Source organism: Podarcis gaigeae (assembly GCF_964106915.1).
Source record: "Podarcis gaigeae genome assembly, chromosome: 6".
NCBI lineage: Eukaryota > Metazoa > Chordata > Lepidosauria > Squamata > Lacertidae > Podarcis > Podarcis gaigeae.
Genome location: NC_139682.1, coordinates 35839030 through 35857854, shown reverse-complemented (window position 1 = coordinate 35857854; position 18825 = coordinate 35839030). Strand labels below are relative to the sequence as shown.

General features: G+C 42.4%; 1 protein-coding gene across 2 annotated transcripts in view; it reads left to right on the top strand.

Annotated features, from left to right (window-relative positions):
- The window catches only part of TAFA3 (TAFA chemokine like family member 3), a 101823-nt gene extending 96255 nt beyond the window's left edge, over positions 1 to 5568 (top strand). For both annotated transcript variants that reach the window (XM_083745458.1, XM_083745459.1), the window contains exon 6: positions 3557 to 5568. In XM_083745458.1, coding sequence (XP_083601584.1) covers positions 3557 to 3568 — 12 coding nt within the window. In that variant the 3' untranslated portion in view covers positions 3569 to 5568. The remainder of the gene's footprint in view (positions 1 to 3556) is intronic.
- The last annotated feature ends 13257 nt before the right edge of the window (positions 5569 to 18825 follow it).

Genomic DNA, 18825 nt, shown 5'->3' with positions numbered 1-18825 from the left:
TGGAGTCCATCAAAGGGCCCCAGGCTCTGTATCCCTGTGATAGAACATGGGTACTACCAGATTGGGGATTATTTGGGACTGGTGTTCTTTTGTTGTTGTTGTTTTTTGTGTTGTGTTTTTGTTTTGTTTTTGCAACATCCACACAAGGTCTAATTTAATCTGGATTTACCCTTTCTGGGGGATAGCTGATGAACATTTTTTTAAAAAATACCCTCTGATGCCAATGTCTGGTTTGTAGTATCTCAGTGACCTGCTTGCAAAGTAAGCAACTGTCTGGAAGCACCCTGTGACTTTTGTCTGGGAAATGAATGAGGGTTTGCCCTTCCTTATCTCTATGTTCCTTCAAAGAGCAACGTATGAGTTGCTTTTCTCAATCTGGTCATCTCAGCCTCTGCATTAAAGCAAACCGCCTCTGTTTGTTCTGTCCACTTTGAAGCCTGGGATCTAACCACTATGGTATTACTGGATGGGCAGTTAAATAATAAGCATATCTTCCCCCCCTTAGCTGTGGGTCTCTGCTGCGTACAAATTGAGCTTCTCTCTCTCTCTGATGCTCTCAGTTTGATCTCCTTGCCATTTTTGCAATGGATTTGCTAAATTGTTCCTGCTGAAATGTGTCTCTTGTTTGGCATGCACACAAGGGCAGGGATAGAATTTAAATAGCAAAATTTCAAATGCATCCACAGCTCTGATGGCTGCCTTGACAGAAATCGCTAGTCCTACTGTGAAATCCATAAGAAAGGACATTGTAATGGGTAAATAGGGCTCGGTACATCTGAAGACTATGAAATCATCCACAGCCATTGGAATAACCCAGCATCTCAAAGCCGAGACACAATTTTCAGGCTGCTGTTTAAGAATTTGTTTAGACTATTTACCGTGCACATAGGACACATGGAAGCAAAGAAAAGCAGGCTCTGGGCTTAATATAAATTATTGCCTGCATGCCAGGCACACCTTTCTCTTTTACCCCTTCCCCTCCTCAGAGCTTCTCTTAATGATTTCTCTTGTAAAATGCAGACACTTGCTTTAAATTCTTTTGAAAGGCTTACACACTCTACGTTTTCTCTGCAGGCAGAGTCATGTAAATGTAGCTATGTTAGATGAATGCTAAAGAATGCTTAATAATAATAATAATAATAATAATAATAATAATAATACCTAGCACCTCTGCTGCTAAAAAGGTCATTTAAGGTAATCTTGGAACTGGAAGCCTTGAGGTACTTGAAAGAATTAACATGTTACGTTACGCATTTTTGAACAGATTCCATTTTGGCCTGCCCCAAATAAATCTTCCCCCCACTCCACCCAAATATCCTTAGCTGTTGCTCTTCAATCTTAGGTGCACAGTAGGCATTTTAGATTTGAAAGATTTGGCTGTCTTTCACTGCCCCTCTTTGTCTATATGCATGCAAGAAAAAATGCATGGCTTGAGGGTATAGAGCAGAGGCCAAGCAGACAAGCACAGGAGTAGACTATTTTGCACCCATTTGCAAAACCCACTATAAGATCATGTTCATTTGGTGGATGGAGGATCCTGCCTTAAGAGACGCAATTGCATCAGGTGTGTGCCTTTCCAATGCTGAGAGTGATTCTGCAGGCTGCTGTTACGGGGCTGAACTTGTCACTTTCAAATGTCAATGATATTTTTCCAGGGCTGGCTTTTTATTGATCCTTACATTGATCTCTGGGATTTGGTGACTGATTCCCCTTCATAAAGATAATAAGCCACTGAGAGTCTGAGGCGCTTTAAAGGTTAACAAAGTTATTGTGGCCCAAGTTTTCATAGATTGGAACCTACTTCTCAGCAGACAGTGGCAGAGCTGGCAGGACCAGAATAAAAAGTGGGTGGACCAAGAGGTGATTCTTACATCCAGTGGGTTACACTCCAGCAACGCAGAAACTAGAGGTCCCAGCGCACGCACACACAAACCACACCTCTCCATCCAGGCAGGCAAGAGGCATGATCACAGTCAAAGGATATATTCCAGCCAGTCAAAAGGACATGACGATGTCATGGCAGAGGGCCATCCCACAGAGGGGTCTGGCCTTAGCAAGGGATATGGCCTTGGAGAGACCCGAGGGCCAGTTAGAGATGTCTGGAGGGTCATGTTTCTTTCCCCATCCCTGATTTCATAGAATTGTAGAGTTAGAAGGGACCCCAACCCCCTGCAATGCAAGATTTAATGCATCTAACAAAACAGGAATTTGCCTATAAAAGCTCATTTGATTATAAATAAGGTTAGCTTTTCTTTTTTAAAAATCCTTTTATTCAGTTGTTTTCCTGCCCTTCCTCCAAGAAGCTGCAGGCACTCTACATGGTTCTCGCCTCCTTTTTTCATCACAACAACACTGTGAGGTAAATGAGGCTGAGAGATGGTAACTGGGCCAAAGTCACCCAGTGATCTTCGTGTCTAAGAGAGAGTTTGAACTTGGACCTTCTTGGTTCTAGTCCAGTTCTCCAACCACATAATCATGCTGATACCACAGTACTCTGTTGGGTCTTAACTTCACATACATACTTATAGGGCCTGAATTGGCTGTGATTGATCACAAAAGAAATATTAGGTTCTTGGTGAACATCTCTATGAAAACGTTGAACAAAATTATCCAGGGAATGAAGTACCGTATTTTTCGCACCATATTTTTCGCACCATAGGGCGCACCTAGTTTTGGGAGGCGGAAAACTAGAAAAAATTATTCTGAACCCCAGAAGCCAGAACAGCAAGAGGGATCTGGCTTCTGGGATACCGTGTGGCTGTTCTGGCTTCTGGGATAACCGCGCCAAGCCTCTTCAGGGCAGCGGGATGAAAGCTCCCCCTGCCCAAAGAGGCTGCACACAGCTAAGGCAGAATCCAGGGCAGGCACATCGCCGCGAAGCCAAGGAGCCTACATTCGCTCCATAGGACGCACGCATCCTATAGAGCGAAAAATACGGTAACTCCCTAAGAGAATAAGTTACAATGTTTGGGGTTTTTAATTTTGAGAAAAGACAAGTAAGGTGGGGAAATGGAGAAAATATAGAAAGAGGCTGTCAACGTCTCTTACTAAAACCCAGGATGATCTGATGTACTGCAACCTTCCCACGTGGGCTGAAATTCATGTCAGAATGCAACCATATGCTTGCTTAAATAACTTTGATATGATTTTCCTACGTAAACATTTTGGCTTGTCTCCTCCCTCCCCGCCCTCTGTTTGCTTCCAGAATGGTTGACTTCTGAAAATTACATGTTTCAGTCAGCTCACTACTATGGAATGTTTTCTTCTCCCCACAAAATGAAAGAAAAATGTTTGGGGGATCGGTTATCTTATGAGGAACAGGTCTGCAAAATCTTGTTAGACGTCTTCTGAATGCTGAATAGGAATGGTTGACTTATCCTCTCTATTTCTGCAAACTCTCAGTGCATCTTTTTCAATGCAGAGCAACTTCACCTGCAAGGAAAGCCCATTCATGCAAGAACTCTATGCATGCACTGGAATGCACAGGAGGTTCTGGATCAGAGATAATTCCTTAGATTACCAGATATCTGTCTAATGCATTTTCCTTTATTCCCAGGTGACAAGGTAGATTTGAGAAGATCTGCTCTCATCTGATATGCATCTGTGTTGACATGGCTGGCACTGCAGAAATGGCACAACGTGGCTTTTCTCCGGGTGCAAGATATTCCTTCTACGTTCTGAAGACCTGGAAACAGAAGGACCTCATTGGCACAGGATAGGATGCAACTGTGGTATAGGATGCCTATTTTTCATGGGCACTTTATTGTTCTTCCTCGTGTACACCTGCCAAGGGAGTGGTGCTGCAGTTTGCTCCCTCCTGGAAGAACAGCACCAAGGATTACAGGAAAGGGGTGACGTACCTGTCTGGGCAGAGAACTTGGGAAATTTCCCTTGTTTTTGAAGATAAAATACTGCATCAACCATTGATTCAGTGCAGCCTCTAAGGTATTTAACCATCAGCTGCTACTAAGTCTACAATTATGGGTCTTGAATGCAGTTACAAGAACTGTTCCACATTCTCCTTCCATACCATGGATATACCTGCAACAGAGAAGAACGTATTTCTTCCCCTAGTGCTCAATTAAATATTGGAGTTGCATAGAATCTGTTGATAACTACAAAGTGGGGGAAAGCAATTTTCCTTCCTTTGAATTCTCCTGTGTCTGTAGGCTGGCTCTGACGATCACTAAAGAGAATCAAGGTGTCGAGTGGGTGTCAAGTTCACAATTCAAAATAAAATTTGTGTTTTTACAAAATCTTCCCAATTCATGTTTTTGTCGCTTTCATAGAAGACAGGCTTCGAGTTCTGGAAACAAGGAACCAAATTGTGAAACTAGAGGAACTACAAGAAAGACCATGCAGTTGCTCCAACATTTACCCAGTTACCAGCCTCAGATTCTGTACCTGGACGGATGGAAGAATCTACAGTACAGACAGAAGTTCATTACACTTTGTTGGAAGCACAAGAGATGAGAACAAGTATTCATAATGCTTTCTCTTTCTTTTTCATGAGTCACCAAAAATGTTCTCTCCTGGTCTTTCCCTCTCCTGTTCAGTAATTAATCAGGCTTATACTCTCATCTCTTCTGTTCCTTCAAAGTCACACAAATTACTGTTATTGTCAGAATTCTATTGCAAATATTAGAAATTGCGAGGGGGGAAGGTGTGTTCTTCTCTTTGCCTTGTGTCTGCTACAGTCTTAAATTTTACTCAGAGAACTGAGAGAGCTTAGTTACATTTAGTATTAAATAAAGACTTGTACTTGGCAACTGTAATGAGTGCAGATCCCTCTCAGGGACCAATTGATTGCTCTTATACCTCCTCACAAGAAAATATTATGAGAACTAAGTTAAACTTCCCAGCTTATGATGCCATTGCTGCTTCTGCTGATATAAATGGAGGAGATGATCCACTTTAATTCAGTGGGATTTGACAAGGTTTTAGGAAAGGGTAGGAGAAGACAATAGACAGAGAGAAACGACATAGCTTTGGTGAAGTTCTCTCATTGTTTCTGGATGCACAGGACATCTAAACCCCAAAGTGGAAATGCTTATTCAAAGCTTACTTAGCATTTTTCATAGCAAATTAGAACAACAGGCATATAACAGAAAGGTTAGGGTTTATTAAAGACAAGTCATTGCTGATCTTTACTATTGGAATGTTGAGATCCGCTCCCAGCTAATTGGCATCCATGAACATGTTCCATGTCTGTGTCTCATTATGTCTACCTTGATCATGAAGGTTCATTGGTTTGACTTGGGGGAGGGTGTTGGCTGAGGCTGAGAATGATTGCTTACCCTTGCTAAGTATAACCCAAAGTGAACACCTGACTCCAACTCAACCAAGATGGATGTCAGGAGCTCCCGGAGAGAATGGGCAAACAGCTGCACCTTCAAAACTCTGCCTTGACCTGTCCAACTTGGCACTGGCCTGGCCTCCATGCTGTGACTGTATGACCTGCTGACTTTGTTATCTAAACGTTTTTTTGTAACAGACAATGTTATACCTGCTTCGGATGCGATGTAAATACCAGGCTGTGAAATATTAAAGTTCGTTTTAATCTCTGCAGGATGGATTTATTCATTTAAATATGAGCTTGTTTTTGAGGCCAAGTGGGGGAGGAGAAGCTGTGGGCTTTCTGAAATCATCTTCAAGTAATCGAAAAAGCAATTGAGCAGTTTACAACAGGGGGGTTGTTCTGATGGAGGAAAGAGAGGAACCTCATTATGTGTACCTGCTTAAACCATGTCAATCTCTTACCTTACCTTTTTGGCAAAGTGGTGTAACTCTTTCTTGAGTACAAAAAGCCTGTCAAAATGTTGCTGGCTCCCCAAGGGTTTGTAACGACTCAGATAAGGTTCAGTCCAATTCACTGCCAGTGACTTGTCAGTGGGCAGAAGTAACTCTGTAAAGCAGGGGTGAGAAACCTGTGGCCCAACAGATGTTGTTGGACTTCCATGAGTCTTGGCCCATAACCAATGGCCATGGTCAGGCATGATGGGAGTTGTAGTCTAACAAGATCTGGAGGTTCTCTATCCCTGTTATTCAGCAAAACAGCCTTGTTTCCTAGCACAGATGCAGGCACACAATTGATCCACTCAGGGAATTGGAGGCTGGTGCGCTCCTGCCATATAACCATCTGGCCTCTTCCCTTCCCCTGCGTCAAGGAACACAAGCTCCAAGCAGAGGGGCAAGTTGCATATGAGATATTTGCATAGGCCTCCTTACCCTGTAATGACCTGGAATAGTGTCTGTACCCATGTCATAGAGGGGAGGCTTATGGTTCCAACTCATATATATGCTTGAACAGACAGTGGTAATTTAGTGAATGTGTTTGACACAGGAATCTCTATTTGCATCATTTTGTATTTATTGAAACTCACCTGCTGTTCAGTTAACTCATTTATTATTTTGAAGCTCCTCCATATGTTTGGAGCTTTGCTCTCCTGAATAACTTGGTGTAGTCCAGTTCTGATTCCAGGTCACGTATGCATCTTAAATAGCATTGCCCTTTATACTGATCCATGGCAGACTCTTCCCGGCACTGTTTACTTCCTAGCATTGTCAAAACTGTCATGAGTTTTAACACACTGTGCATGTTTCCCCCAAATCAGTTACTGATCCATAAGAAGGCCCCATGCTCATATGCTCAGACTGCAAAGTATTCTTGGGACTTTATCAAACATCTCTCGAGAGTTCTAAAATATACACTTTCCATGAGATTGTATTTATCCATTTGCAGATATTCTCACAAGATTCTAAAAGCCTGATGAGGCATGACTTCTCTTTGTAGAAATCTGATTCTTCTTCAGCAAGGCTTGTCCTCCTTGGTGCATGGCTTAAAAATGTTGACAACAATTTTTCTGGGATCTGTATTTGACTGACTCTCTTGGAGTCCTGGATCCCCCACCCCATTTAAAAAATTGGCATTACCCTGCCTACTACCTAATCCCCCAAAGAGCTTTCTTCACCTTGTGTGTTTTACATCAGGATGTTACTGTGTCTCTGCTCTTTGCATTCTGCTCTTTGCATTACAGTGGAAGCCATGACTGTAGCTTCAGCATTAAAGAGTCGGTTTTCCTGGACAAAGCAGCAGGGCAAAACAAGAACAAAAATCCCTTCGACCCAGAGCTTTAAAGCACGGACCTGTGCCTAGAAAGTGCAGGGCAAAAGGTGAATGTGACTGAGCCCTGAGTGACAGCAGCTCTCCATGATTTCAGACAAGATGACTCACCCAACTGTACCTTGACGTGATGGAGATTAGACCTGGGACTCTCTGCATGCAAACCAGATACTCTCCCACTGAGTTGTAGCCCTTCCTCCTCCTCATGTCTAGTTTAGCCCCAAGATAACAAAAGTTTATCTCCAACAGCTCAGAAAGGAGTAAACTGTGGTTATACTTAATCTGATCATTATAGTTGAAGCGAGACAAATCAATTCACCTCTTTGCTCTTCTGGATTTCACTCCTAGCTTCCCTCTGGATTCTAGACTCTGGCCTGTGTTCATTTTGTAGGGAAACCAAAGCAAATTTCATATGCTGGAAATTCCAGCATCCTACTGAAGCACTTGGCAAAAGATGTTGCTGCCGTTGGGAGATTTGGCAAAAGCGTTAGCCTTGTGTTAATTTCATTAATCTTTAAGGCAGCTTTTAAACTGAGTTAACAGAGCAGCGAATAATCAGGGCTTTGCCAAGCCTTGAGATGTACAAATGCACATAGAAAGTGTGTGGATTTACAATGCATCCATTCATATAGGTGCGTTTTGTTTGAAATATTTCTAGAGAAAGCAAGAGTTTAAAGCAATTGGGCTGGAGAAGCAATAGACAGAAAGTCTTTTATTTGCCACCAGCAGCTGTATTTCCACATGTGTAAGGAGGGTAGAGGAGTTACTGGTGGCGGAATGATTAAATTGTTGCCCTGGGAATTCTGATTAGTTAGAAGGAAATGTAGTTAAGACCAGCAGACTAGAGTATTGATGACAGTACCCCGAAGGAAGCAGGGGGAAAATGGAAGGTGGAGACTAGAGAGACAGGCATCAGAGTCTCACATGAGGCTTGTTCCTATGCTATGCTACACTGAACACAGATAGAAGCTGTTTGTGTGAAAGAGCATACAGCTGTTGATTTGTACAGCTCAGCTATTGAAGGCACAGGTACACAGACTCTACATTTGTTGAACCATGTCATTTAAATAACTACAAATGTAGAATTAGCTATTGCAGACATCTACACTGATTGTACTGTACACTTGTTTAATATAACCTGTGAATGCTCATATAGTAATCTGAAGCCTCAGTTTATGCAGATTTATTTGAAGTAAATTCTACTGTGTTCAATGCAGTTTACCAGCAAGGAAGTGTGCATAATATTGGAATATGGAGCACTGTAACTAGGCCTTTTGAAGGTCTCCAAACTGAATGAAGCAGCAACAGGTGAGATTTAATGTAAATGTAGAGTGAAAAGTGATTTTAGCTTCCTTCATATATAGGCTGATGAGAACTGAACTAGGAAATAGATTCTGGAATTGAGATGCAAAATCCACGGAAAATGTCAGCTGGCACCAAACTAGATGGGATGTTAAATATGCCTTAGCATTTAGCATACATTTTCCCTGATATGCACCCAGCAGAGAGGGATTGGTGCCAATGCATGGAGTGGGATCCCCTGAAAGCAAATATCAACTTCAAATGGGCAGGGGGCGGTTTTAGGACCACAGCAGCAGAGAAAATAGTTAAAACTCCTCCCTGCCTTCTGCAATCCCAAATATTATACCCCTCTGCTGATGCAATTTGCCTTTGGGGAGAAACGAGCACCTCAAATTTAACATCATGTCTAGTTTGGCCCTCAGTGTGCTTTAGCAATACTGTGTAATTATACCTGGTCAAAAAAGCTCAACAACTTTTGGGGTGTCCTAAATAATGTAATAGGAGCGTGGGTGGTGCTGTGGTCTAAACCACTGAGCCTAGGGCCTGCTGATTGGAAGGTTGAAGGTTCGAATCCCCACAATGGGGTGAGCTCCCATTGCTCGCAGCATCACTGTGAGGAAGCCAGATAAACAGTGCAGCCCCTCCTAGCTAGCCCCTCCTGGCAGCAGATGTCCCAGGTTTTGGTCAGGAATCTTCCCAAACCCCGAGTGCCAGGGATTGAACTGGGGTTTCCTGCATACTGAATTATCAACTAAAAAGGTAAAGGTAAAGGACTCCTGACAGTTAAGTCCAGTTGCGGACGACTCTGGGGTTGTGGCGCTCATCTCGCTTTATAGGCCGAGGGAGCCAGAGTTTGTTCGCAGACAGTTTTTCCAGGTCATGTGGCCAGCATGACTAAGCTGCTTCTGGCAAAACTAGAGCAGCACATGGAAACACCATTTACCTTCCCGCCGGAGCGGTACCTATTGATCTACTTGTACTTTGATGTGCTTTCAAACTGCTAGGCGGGCAGGAGCAGGGACCGAGCAACGGGAGCTCACCCCGTCGGCGGGATTTGAACCGCCGACCTTCTGATCAGCAAGCCCAAGAGGCTCAGTGGTTTAGACCACAGCGCCACCCGCATTCCTAAATTATCAACTACTGAGCTCTAAAAAAGATGTAGTTTTGAAGAAAGTCACATGAGTTCCAAGGATGTGTTTTATTAGCAGAAGTAGGAAGAATTACAGACCAGAGAAGAGCTACACTTCAGGCAAAGAACAGAGTTGCAAGGTTTCCTGAACTTTTAATTTACACTTTTGAACTATGCATTTCTCTGGTGTCTAAATTAATCTTCCCAGATGAGCAATGAAATGGAATAAGAACAGTCTTGCCAGCCTGGTTTAGAGAGAAAATTAAAAATGATGTGGGAAGAATGAATGCTTGGTTACAGACAGTGAATCTTTTCCATAAATGATGCTTATTTTATATGTAGATGAGTGATTAATGTGATTTTTTGGTTTGGTACTTACTTTTTGAATGTGGAGCAGAATACTTATATAAAAAATGAGCTGAGCAATCTAGATTCCTGAGAGAGGGGGGCCTGATGAAGTGCATGTTCGTTTTCACAGGGCTGTTATTGTTGCCATTAAAGCCTTCCTGCCTAGGAGATCAAGGTCATTGAGATGGATTTGTTCCATCATGCATTTTGGAGCAGATTTTTCATTACATATTTCACAGCTGAGTGTAGTGTTTGCACCTTCAACTATATATTCTCATGTAGAATACCCTTCTTATTTGTCCTACTCTGTGGCCAAATGTAGCACTTAAAATCTGGGCTTCTCTTTGTCTCTGTAGTTGATTGGTGCATTCACTGGGTTTGATAATCCCACAAACACCTGGTTAAGTGCATGCTTCTGTATGTGACAAGTTTTTGAGCAAATCCCCAGCACTGCAGCCTTGACATCAAAGAGTGCCTACTTCTGACTTTTCATTTTGCTTTGCAAGTAGTGGTCAAAATGTAATTCAGGTTTCGTTGCTGAGAGCCACATGCTGGCTTTAGAAGAGGGAAGTATTTTTCAACTACGACAAAATCCATTGGACAAAAAGGTGGATTTTGAAGGAAGAAGAAGGCACATGGGCGTAGCTGGGGGACCCAGAGGGGCAACCCCCCCTGTAGATCAAGCAAAACAATAGAAATACTTAACTAGCTGACCAATTACATTGGTCCTGCCCCCAAACAAAGTCTTGCCCCCCCCAACAAAAATCCTAGCTACACCCATGAGCAGGCAGATTTTTATTTATTCAAATACATAGCTTGCCTTGCTTCTAGGTTTGGAAGTGTGGAACACTGTATTGAACAGTAATTGTAGAATATTATTATTATTTAATTCATTTCCATACTGCTTTGTATTTTAAAGGGGAAAAAATTCAAAGCAGTTTACAATACATTTAAACATCAAATAAAACAATCAAGAGAGGGACGCGGGTGGTGCTGTGGGTTAAACCACAGAGCCTAGGACTTGCCAATCGGAAGGTCGGCAGTTCGAATCCCCGCAACAGGGTGAGCTCCCGTTGTTCAGTCCCAGCTCCTTCCAACCTAGCAGTTTGAAAGCATGTCAAAGTGCAAGTAGATAAATAGGTACTGCTCCGGCGGGAAGGTAAATGGCATTTCCGTGCGCTGCTTTGGTTCACCAGAAGCAGTTTAGACATGCTGGCCACATGACCTGGAAGCTGTACGCTGGCTCCCTCGGCCAATAAAGTGAGATGAGCGTCGCAACCCCAGAGCCGGTCACGACTGGACCTAATGGTCAGGGGTCCCTTTACCTTTACCTTTAAAACAATCAAGAATAAAACATTACTGAAAAAAGACAAATATACATTCAAAGCAAGAAATAAAAATATTATCTTAAAACATTTCAAAAGAAAACATTACTAAAGGAAGTTAAATATAAAGAGCATATTTAAAGCAGTCTAATTAGCACGAGAGTAAGATAGCATCATAAGCATAGACCATTGCTGCTGCTGTCGCTGCCAGTCCTGCCACTGGTGGTTCATGGCAGGCTGCGGCTGTAGGAGCTCAGGCTTGATGACCTGGGTCTGCAGTAAGAGACAGCCAAGATGTTGTTAAATCAATCAAAATGACGGCCTGTCATGTTCAAGTCCAATTTAAAGAACTTCAACTTGATGTAGAGATTGTTTAAAAATAGTTCAAGTAATAAATTACAAAACTACAGCTCCAAGGTTCATTTAGGTAAAGGGAACAATAGGGAATTAAATATTCTGATTGCAAATTTTGGAGCCTTTTGTAACTCAAGCAATAGGTTCTTCTTTCTAACTCATGCCCTGTGCTTGTCACTATCCTGTTTTCTCAGGGTGGCCAGATAGAAAACTTGATGGGGCTTCTAACACCTTTAATAGATTTGTAGAAGGAAGAATTTCAGCAGTTGTAGCTTACATGACAAATTGCACTTGCTGAAATGCCTTCTCCTACACAACTATTAAGGGTGGAAGATTTTCGCATCTGGTCACTCTCAACACTACCCTTTGCGGTTATAGCAGTCTTTGGAAATAGTGGGAAATGTTTTAAAACAATGGCAGAAAAACTGGAAACATGAAATATTGCTTTAAGCAATGATATTTGATTTTTGATTTATTTATTTTTGACAATAGTTCCCTAGTGTAACATATCCCACTGTTACAATTATGGAACATTAATGTCACCTTTGTTTCAATAAGAGGTTAAGTAGTTAAAAAACGAACCCAGTGTTTTTAAATCTATGGATACTGATTCTGTAGCTGCGATTGTGCAGCTTCATCTTTTTTTGTATAGAACAGGCATGGAGCTGCTTCAGAATAATTCCTAAATTACACCCTTTCCCTGCAGCTTCCAGCTGCACTGAAATTGCACAGAGGGACAAAGACAAGGTGGAACATCAGGAAGAACTTGCAAACCATGCAGTCTAGACAAGGCAGAGGTGCTGCAAGTGCACTTGGCCCACGAATCACTAGAAGATGTTGCCTTCCCCCTGAAAGAGCAATGTGGGGTTGTATTTAGTTCCAGTCTTGCAGATGGACAACCAAATTAGGGTGTGTGTGGCTACTCGGACCTGCAGCCAGTGAGTTGATGCGTCACCAGCTTCCTAGTGAAGCACATTTCAGCCACAGTTATCCCTGCCCTGTTAATATTCAGACTTGACTAGTATAATGAATTATTTGTGTGGCTGCCAATGAAGACTTTTCAGTAACCAACTGGAAAAAAATAAAACAGCTGGGCTGTTAACTGCAACACTGAACTGCATATATTTCGCCATTGATTACATTTATGCACTGGCTATCAGTTTGCTTCTAGGTACAGTCCCACACAATAGTTAAGGATACTTTGCCATATAAAGCATTATATGGCCTGAGACCTGACTATCTGATGTTCCACCTGCTTGCTTATGATTTGTTGAGGGAAACACTGGCTTCATTGCCTCCAGGTGGGATGGGTGGTTAGCAGAGATAGCATGATGTGCCCTACTTCTTCCCTAACACCCGATATACCCCACCCATACAAAAATAAAACAAAACTTCGCAACACTATTCACAGTGGCTACCTGTAGAAGATAGCCCCTGTGAATAGTGGTATGAGGGGTTTTTTTGGTAGAGGGTGGTTGACTGTATGCCTGAATCCCTTCTAATTCCTAGGTCCAACAATAGCAATAGTTTCTTGGTAATAGCCTAAGTATGGGCCCTTAAGGTAACAAAGTAGCCTCAACTGTCAGAAATACAAAATCCAGAGTTGAGGATTGTGTGCATGAGCTAGAAGCCAGAAATAGATTGCAGGCTGGGCAGCTGGGAGACAGAGCCATGCCTGATTTTCTGCAGGAATCCAAGGCTGTGGTTATGGAAGCAGCAAGACCTTATTAGGGTGTTAATGTTGTGAGCCCCTCCAATGTAGGCTCAGGTTGGATGTATGTGTAAATAAACCATATATCATAAGGACAGCACAGTCTCCGCTGTCCCTCATTCTGAGGAAACCAAACCCTGGGTACACAACTGGATCCCCTGGAATCTCACACTGCTTTGAAATGCAGCAATATTGCCATGCAGCAATATCATAATTGGTCATTTGGGAACAGAGAGAGAGAGCGAGCGCAAGTGAATGTGCAGATCAGCATTTGAAACTTGTTGGGTTGACACCCTGCTACGTTCATAATAGTTTTTTGTTGTTAAGGTATTTTCTCCATTAACGAAGTTTAAAAATACAACAATTAGCATGTGGGGAGTCTGGAAAAAAAACACCTGTGGTAAAACAGGGGTCCATGAATTCATAAAGGTTTGTAACTTCTGTATAGAGCTTCTGAGCTAGAGTCCTCAGAGTCCAACAAGGGCAATGAAACCACCTTGGGAGGGGAAGTAGAATCATTTTGGTGGTTCTAGTTTATATGCACAATGGGGGCTGACCATTAGAAAAATCATCCCTCCAAATCTACAGCCTTTTCCCCCAAAGTAAGAGAGTCTGGCCCCAGGGTCAGAACCACCACTACCCCATGAAATAGGCATAAGGTTATCCATTGAGCTTCATAGGTAAGGAGAGATTTGAACATGTGCTTTTTCCTATATGTAAACTGAACATTCTATTCATTATAAATAGGGCTGGTCATACGGGTTTGGGAGCCTCTAACTTTGGACAAGCGACTGCATCAATAAAACCTGTATATGAACAAATAATTTGACTGCAGAATTGCATCTGATTGCAGAATTTCCCCAGGGAAGGAAAAAGCCAAAAATCAAATTAACTGGTGCAAGAGATGGGGAATTGTGAAATCCAATCTTCATCTCAGCAATTCAAGAAGCAAGAGCATATGCCTATTCTTCTGTCTATTCCTAGGGCTAGGATAATAATAATAATAATAATAATAATAATAATAATAATAATAATAATAATTTATTTATATCCTGCCCTCCCCAGCCGAAGCCGGGCTCAGGGCGGCTAACAACAATAAAACAGTACAAAAGTACAGCACAAACAACACTCTAAAATCATTCATTGTAAAATTAATTTAATTAATTAATTAAATTAATTAAATGGATGGAGAACCTGTGGCCCTCTAGATCCAGCATAGGCAAACTTGGCCCTCCAGATGTTTTGAGACTACAATTCCCATTATCCCTGACCACTGGTCCTGTTAGGTAGGGATGATGGGAGTTGTAGTCCCATGCCTATTCTAGATGTTGTTGAACTCCACTTTTCATCAGATGGTCAGGGATGATGGGAATTAGATAACACCTTGAGGGCCACAGGTTCCCTGCTGCTGCTTTAGGGAGAACCTTAAATTTCATTACAGCTCTAAAATGTGAAGAGCGGGCAGTCAACGGGAAATACGTTTTTTCATACGGGTACCTTCTTTTCCTAGCAAAAACTCTCTGTTCATTGTTGTGGCTTGTTAGATGGAAAGCAAGTCGGTACAACCTTTTCCTAGCGTGATAAGATCTCTGCTGCTGAACTGGCATTATTGTTAAAAGAACCCCCTGCCTTGCAAAACAGGTGGCAGTGCTAGCTCTAAAGTTACTTATTTGATGTTAATGGTCACAGGAAACTGCCTTATTGTAAGTCAGAGCACTGGCTCATCTAGTGTTGTCTACATTGACTAGCAATGGCTCTCTGGGGTTTCAGACAGGAGACTTTCAGAGCCCTACCTGGAGCTGCCAGGGATTCAACCTGAGACCTTTTGCATGCAAAGTATATATTCTGCCACTGAGCTATAGTCCCGGAGCCCCTAAGTGCCTTGCTGGATTATGGCCATGGGCAGAGAAATGGGATGTTGTTGTTTTTTTGTATGAGGCTGGCAGTTTGAAAAGATGTAGCCTTGCCCAGGGAGTGACCTCTGTCTGGCTTTTGCATTGATCAGTTGTTTGTAAGTGTAAATAATTTATTTAACTGCTTTTCAGACTATTTGATGCGGTAGAGAAAAGGAATTAGCAGCTATAGTAAACAAGGCATATATATATATATATATATATATATATATGCAGGTTTTGGTGTCCTCGGGTGTCTTCCCGTGTAAAAGTTGGGGTGTCTAGGCGACGTTTCGACGAGGTCTCACTCGTCATCTTCAGGCTGGTGCTTTCGGCTTCTTGTTACTGGAACAGAGCGGGATCTCAATGTTTGAGTTCCTATAAATACTGTAGAGGGGGTGTGGTGTCTAGCCTCCAATGTTCTGGGCAGAGAGGAAGTTCCCAGGCTAGTGTGCCTTTTCTTCTTTTGTTCCTTAATTACTTGAGAGATACCTTGAGTGATTTCTTGAGTGATATCCTGAGTACCACTTAGGTGGGTCATTAGGTGTGGATTAGTTGCTAAAGTCTTTGTGTCTTGACCTCTTGAACTTTGTGAAGAGTTTTCCTGAGAAGATGGCTGTATTGCACTTAGTTGTGCTTTGGCTTGGCTTCGTGTATAGGGGCGAGCTGTGGTTTTGTGGCTTGTGTCAGCCAGATCTGTGTAGGGATTGCAGGGGGGTGCAGCATCCGGAGGTGCCACCATGGATTGGCTACTGGATGGTGTCAGTAATTCATCTGTGGAGAGGGTCTGGGTTTGGGTCTGGTGTGGTTGATTGGTGTTGGGATCTATGAAATACCCTGCAAAGTCTGCCCAGCCACGTACATTGGACAAACAAACAGACGAATAAATGCACGTATCGCAGAACACAAGAATGCCGTCAAAAAAGAAGAAAAAACTTCCTCTCTTTTCCAACACATGAAAGAAACAGGACACGAAATTAATTTTGCAGATTCCAAATTGCTCTTTAACACGGAACATCACCACAAGAGAATAATCATGGAAGCCATCGAGATAGAGAAACACCCTCACAACATGAACAAGCGTGACGACACATCCCGCTTGCCAGACATCTGGAAATTAGCCCTCTCCACAAAAACTAACACCAGATCCAGAGGCACACAGAACGCCAACACCAATCAACCACACCAGACCCAAACCCAGACCCTCTCCACAGATGAATTACTGACACCATCCAGTAGCCAATCCATGGTGGCACCTCCGGATGCTGCACCCCCCTGCAATCCCTACACAGATCTGGCTGACACAAGCCACAAAACCACAGCTCGCCCCTATACACGAAGCCAAGCCAAAGCACAACTAAGTGCAATACAGCCATCTTCTCAGGAAAACTCTTCACAAAGTTCAAGAGGTCAAGACACAAAGACTTTAGCAACTAATCCACACCTAATGACCCACCTAAGTGGTACTCAGGATATCACTCAAGAAATCACTCAAGGTATCTCTCAAGTAATTAAGGAACAAAAGAAGAAAAGGCACACTAGCCTGGGAACTTCCTCTCTGCCCAGAACATTGGAGGCTAGACACCACACCCCCTCTACAGTATTTATAGGAACTCAAACATTGAGATCCCGCTCTGTTCCAGTAACAAGAAGCCGAAAGCACCAGCCTGAAGATGACGAGTGAGACCTCGTCGAAACGTCGCCTAGACACCCCAACTTTTACACGGGAAGACACCCGAGGACACCAAAACCTGCATTCCTGTACCCGTGAAAATCTACGAAAGCATATATATATATATATATATATATGGATTGTGTACTTCTGAAAGTCTCTTCTCTCTAGGCTTTGGAACTTACAGTTTAACTCTTCCACCTGTTGTTCCCTTAAAGCCAGCAGCTTAACCAAAGAATTAAGCTACCCTGATTGGATGTTAATATTAGGACTAGCTCCTCTTTGTCTTTTTGCATCTTTGTAGCATTTACCGGTAGTTTGAGGTTTATTTTTAACTCTGTGCATTAACGAAGGCTTGTGCCAGTGAATTTGTTTTTGGCTAATTCTTTGTGCATAATCCCTTCATAAAATAAACGAGCCTTGAACTAAAAAGTAAAAAACAACATCAACGAGAGAACAAACATTAGCTCAAGTACTAACTTTTTAATGATGTTTTGAAAAAGTCTCCGTGAATGGGGATGGGCTCTGAGTGAACATCACCACAGGGACTGCAGACATGTGGGTGCTTTGATAGACACGGACATATTACTAGCTACTGCTCGCAAGAACAAATTCAAGGACAAAGAAAGCCCCATTGTTGATTCCGAGAGTTGAAAATCTAGAGTAGTCCTGAAACCAAATGGTGGGAAAGTGTGTGGAAATACGGCCATTAGAATGAGCTAAAGCTGGTTGTATGAGCAGGTATCAGGTCACCTTCCATCCCCACTGTCCTTTGGCTGACTCCAGACTGACAGTGTTTTATGGGAGGGATTCAAGTGCATACTGGAAAGTTGGGTGCACACTATTAAAGTGGATTAAAGCCAAAGTGGCTTGCAGAATGAGGCAGAGCTGCTATGTTCCCATCAGGGGAGTTGCTGTTGCTTAACAGGAGGGAGAAGGGGAGAGGGGAGGCAGTAGAGAAAAACGTGCAGGGCAAACACACCAGCAAGGATGCTGGTTTGGGTCTGCCAGTGCATTTGAACCATATGAACCTCCCTTCTGCATTGCTCCTCATCCTCCTCTCCATAAGCAGCAGTGATGCACCAGTTGGGAAGCAGTTTCAAGTACCGGTAAGCCTTTTCTGATTAAAGTCCTCTGTTGCAACAGACCCACATCTTAAAACAAAAACAAAAAACAAACCTGTTTTGGTTTTTTTGAGGTTTGGAAAGTGACAGGGAAATGCACTGAAAAGTGTGGGACAAGCAAGTGATTAACCACTCAAATAAATTAGGACAAGTATTTATTTTATTTTATCTATAACAATATTTACGTACCACCCACTCATATTAAAACATCAAGGCAGTGTACAACAATATATGCAAATACAGTAACCTCCCTGCAAAGAAATCAGAATGAGTGCTCAATAAATACTCAAGACATGACCACCCCAGATGCTCTTTTTATTGTGTTTTCATGCTTATTTGTGCTCATGATGGTATCAGAGCAGTTACAGGGGACCCCACTTTCAATAATGTTTGTGTCTGCAAAACGTTCAGGGCAAAAATGCTGCTTGGTTTCCAAGCAGTGCATGTCCTGTAGCTTCCTGCTGAAATTCTGTAACTTTTGATACCACAGGTGTCTGGGGGCAGGAGGAGCTCCTCCAGACCGCAGTGATGTGGTAGCATGGGGGAAACACTGCAGGATAATGAATAAAGCAGAATGACGTTACTTTTTAACCAGGCCTTTGGTTGATTTGATTGTCATTGTATGCCCTTTTTAAATGTGTGGGGGGTGGGTTGGGGGGGAGGGGTTATTGGGTTGTCGTTTTTATTTTGATTATATGTTTTGTGGTTTTATATTTTGATTTTGTTCTGTGAACTGCCCTGAGACCTCCAGGTATAGGGTGGTAATTTATTATTATTATTATTATTATTATTATTATTATTATTATTATTAATAATAATAATAATAAAGTGGGACATTCTGGGAT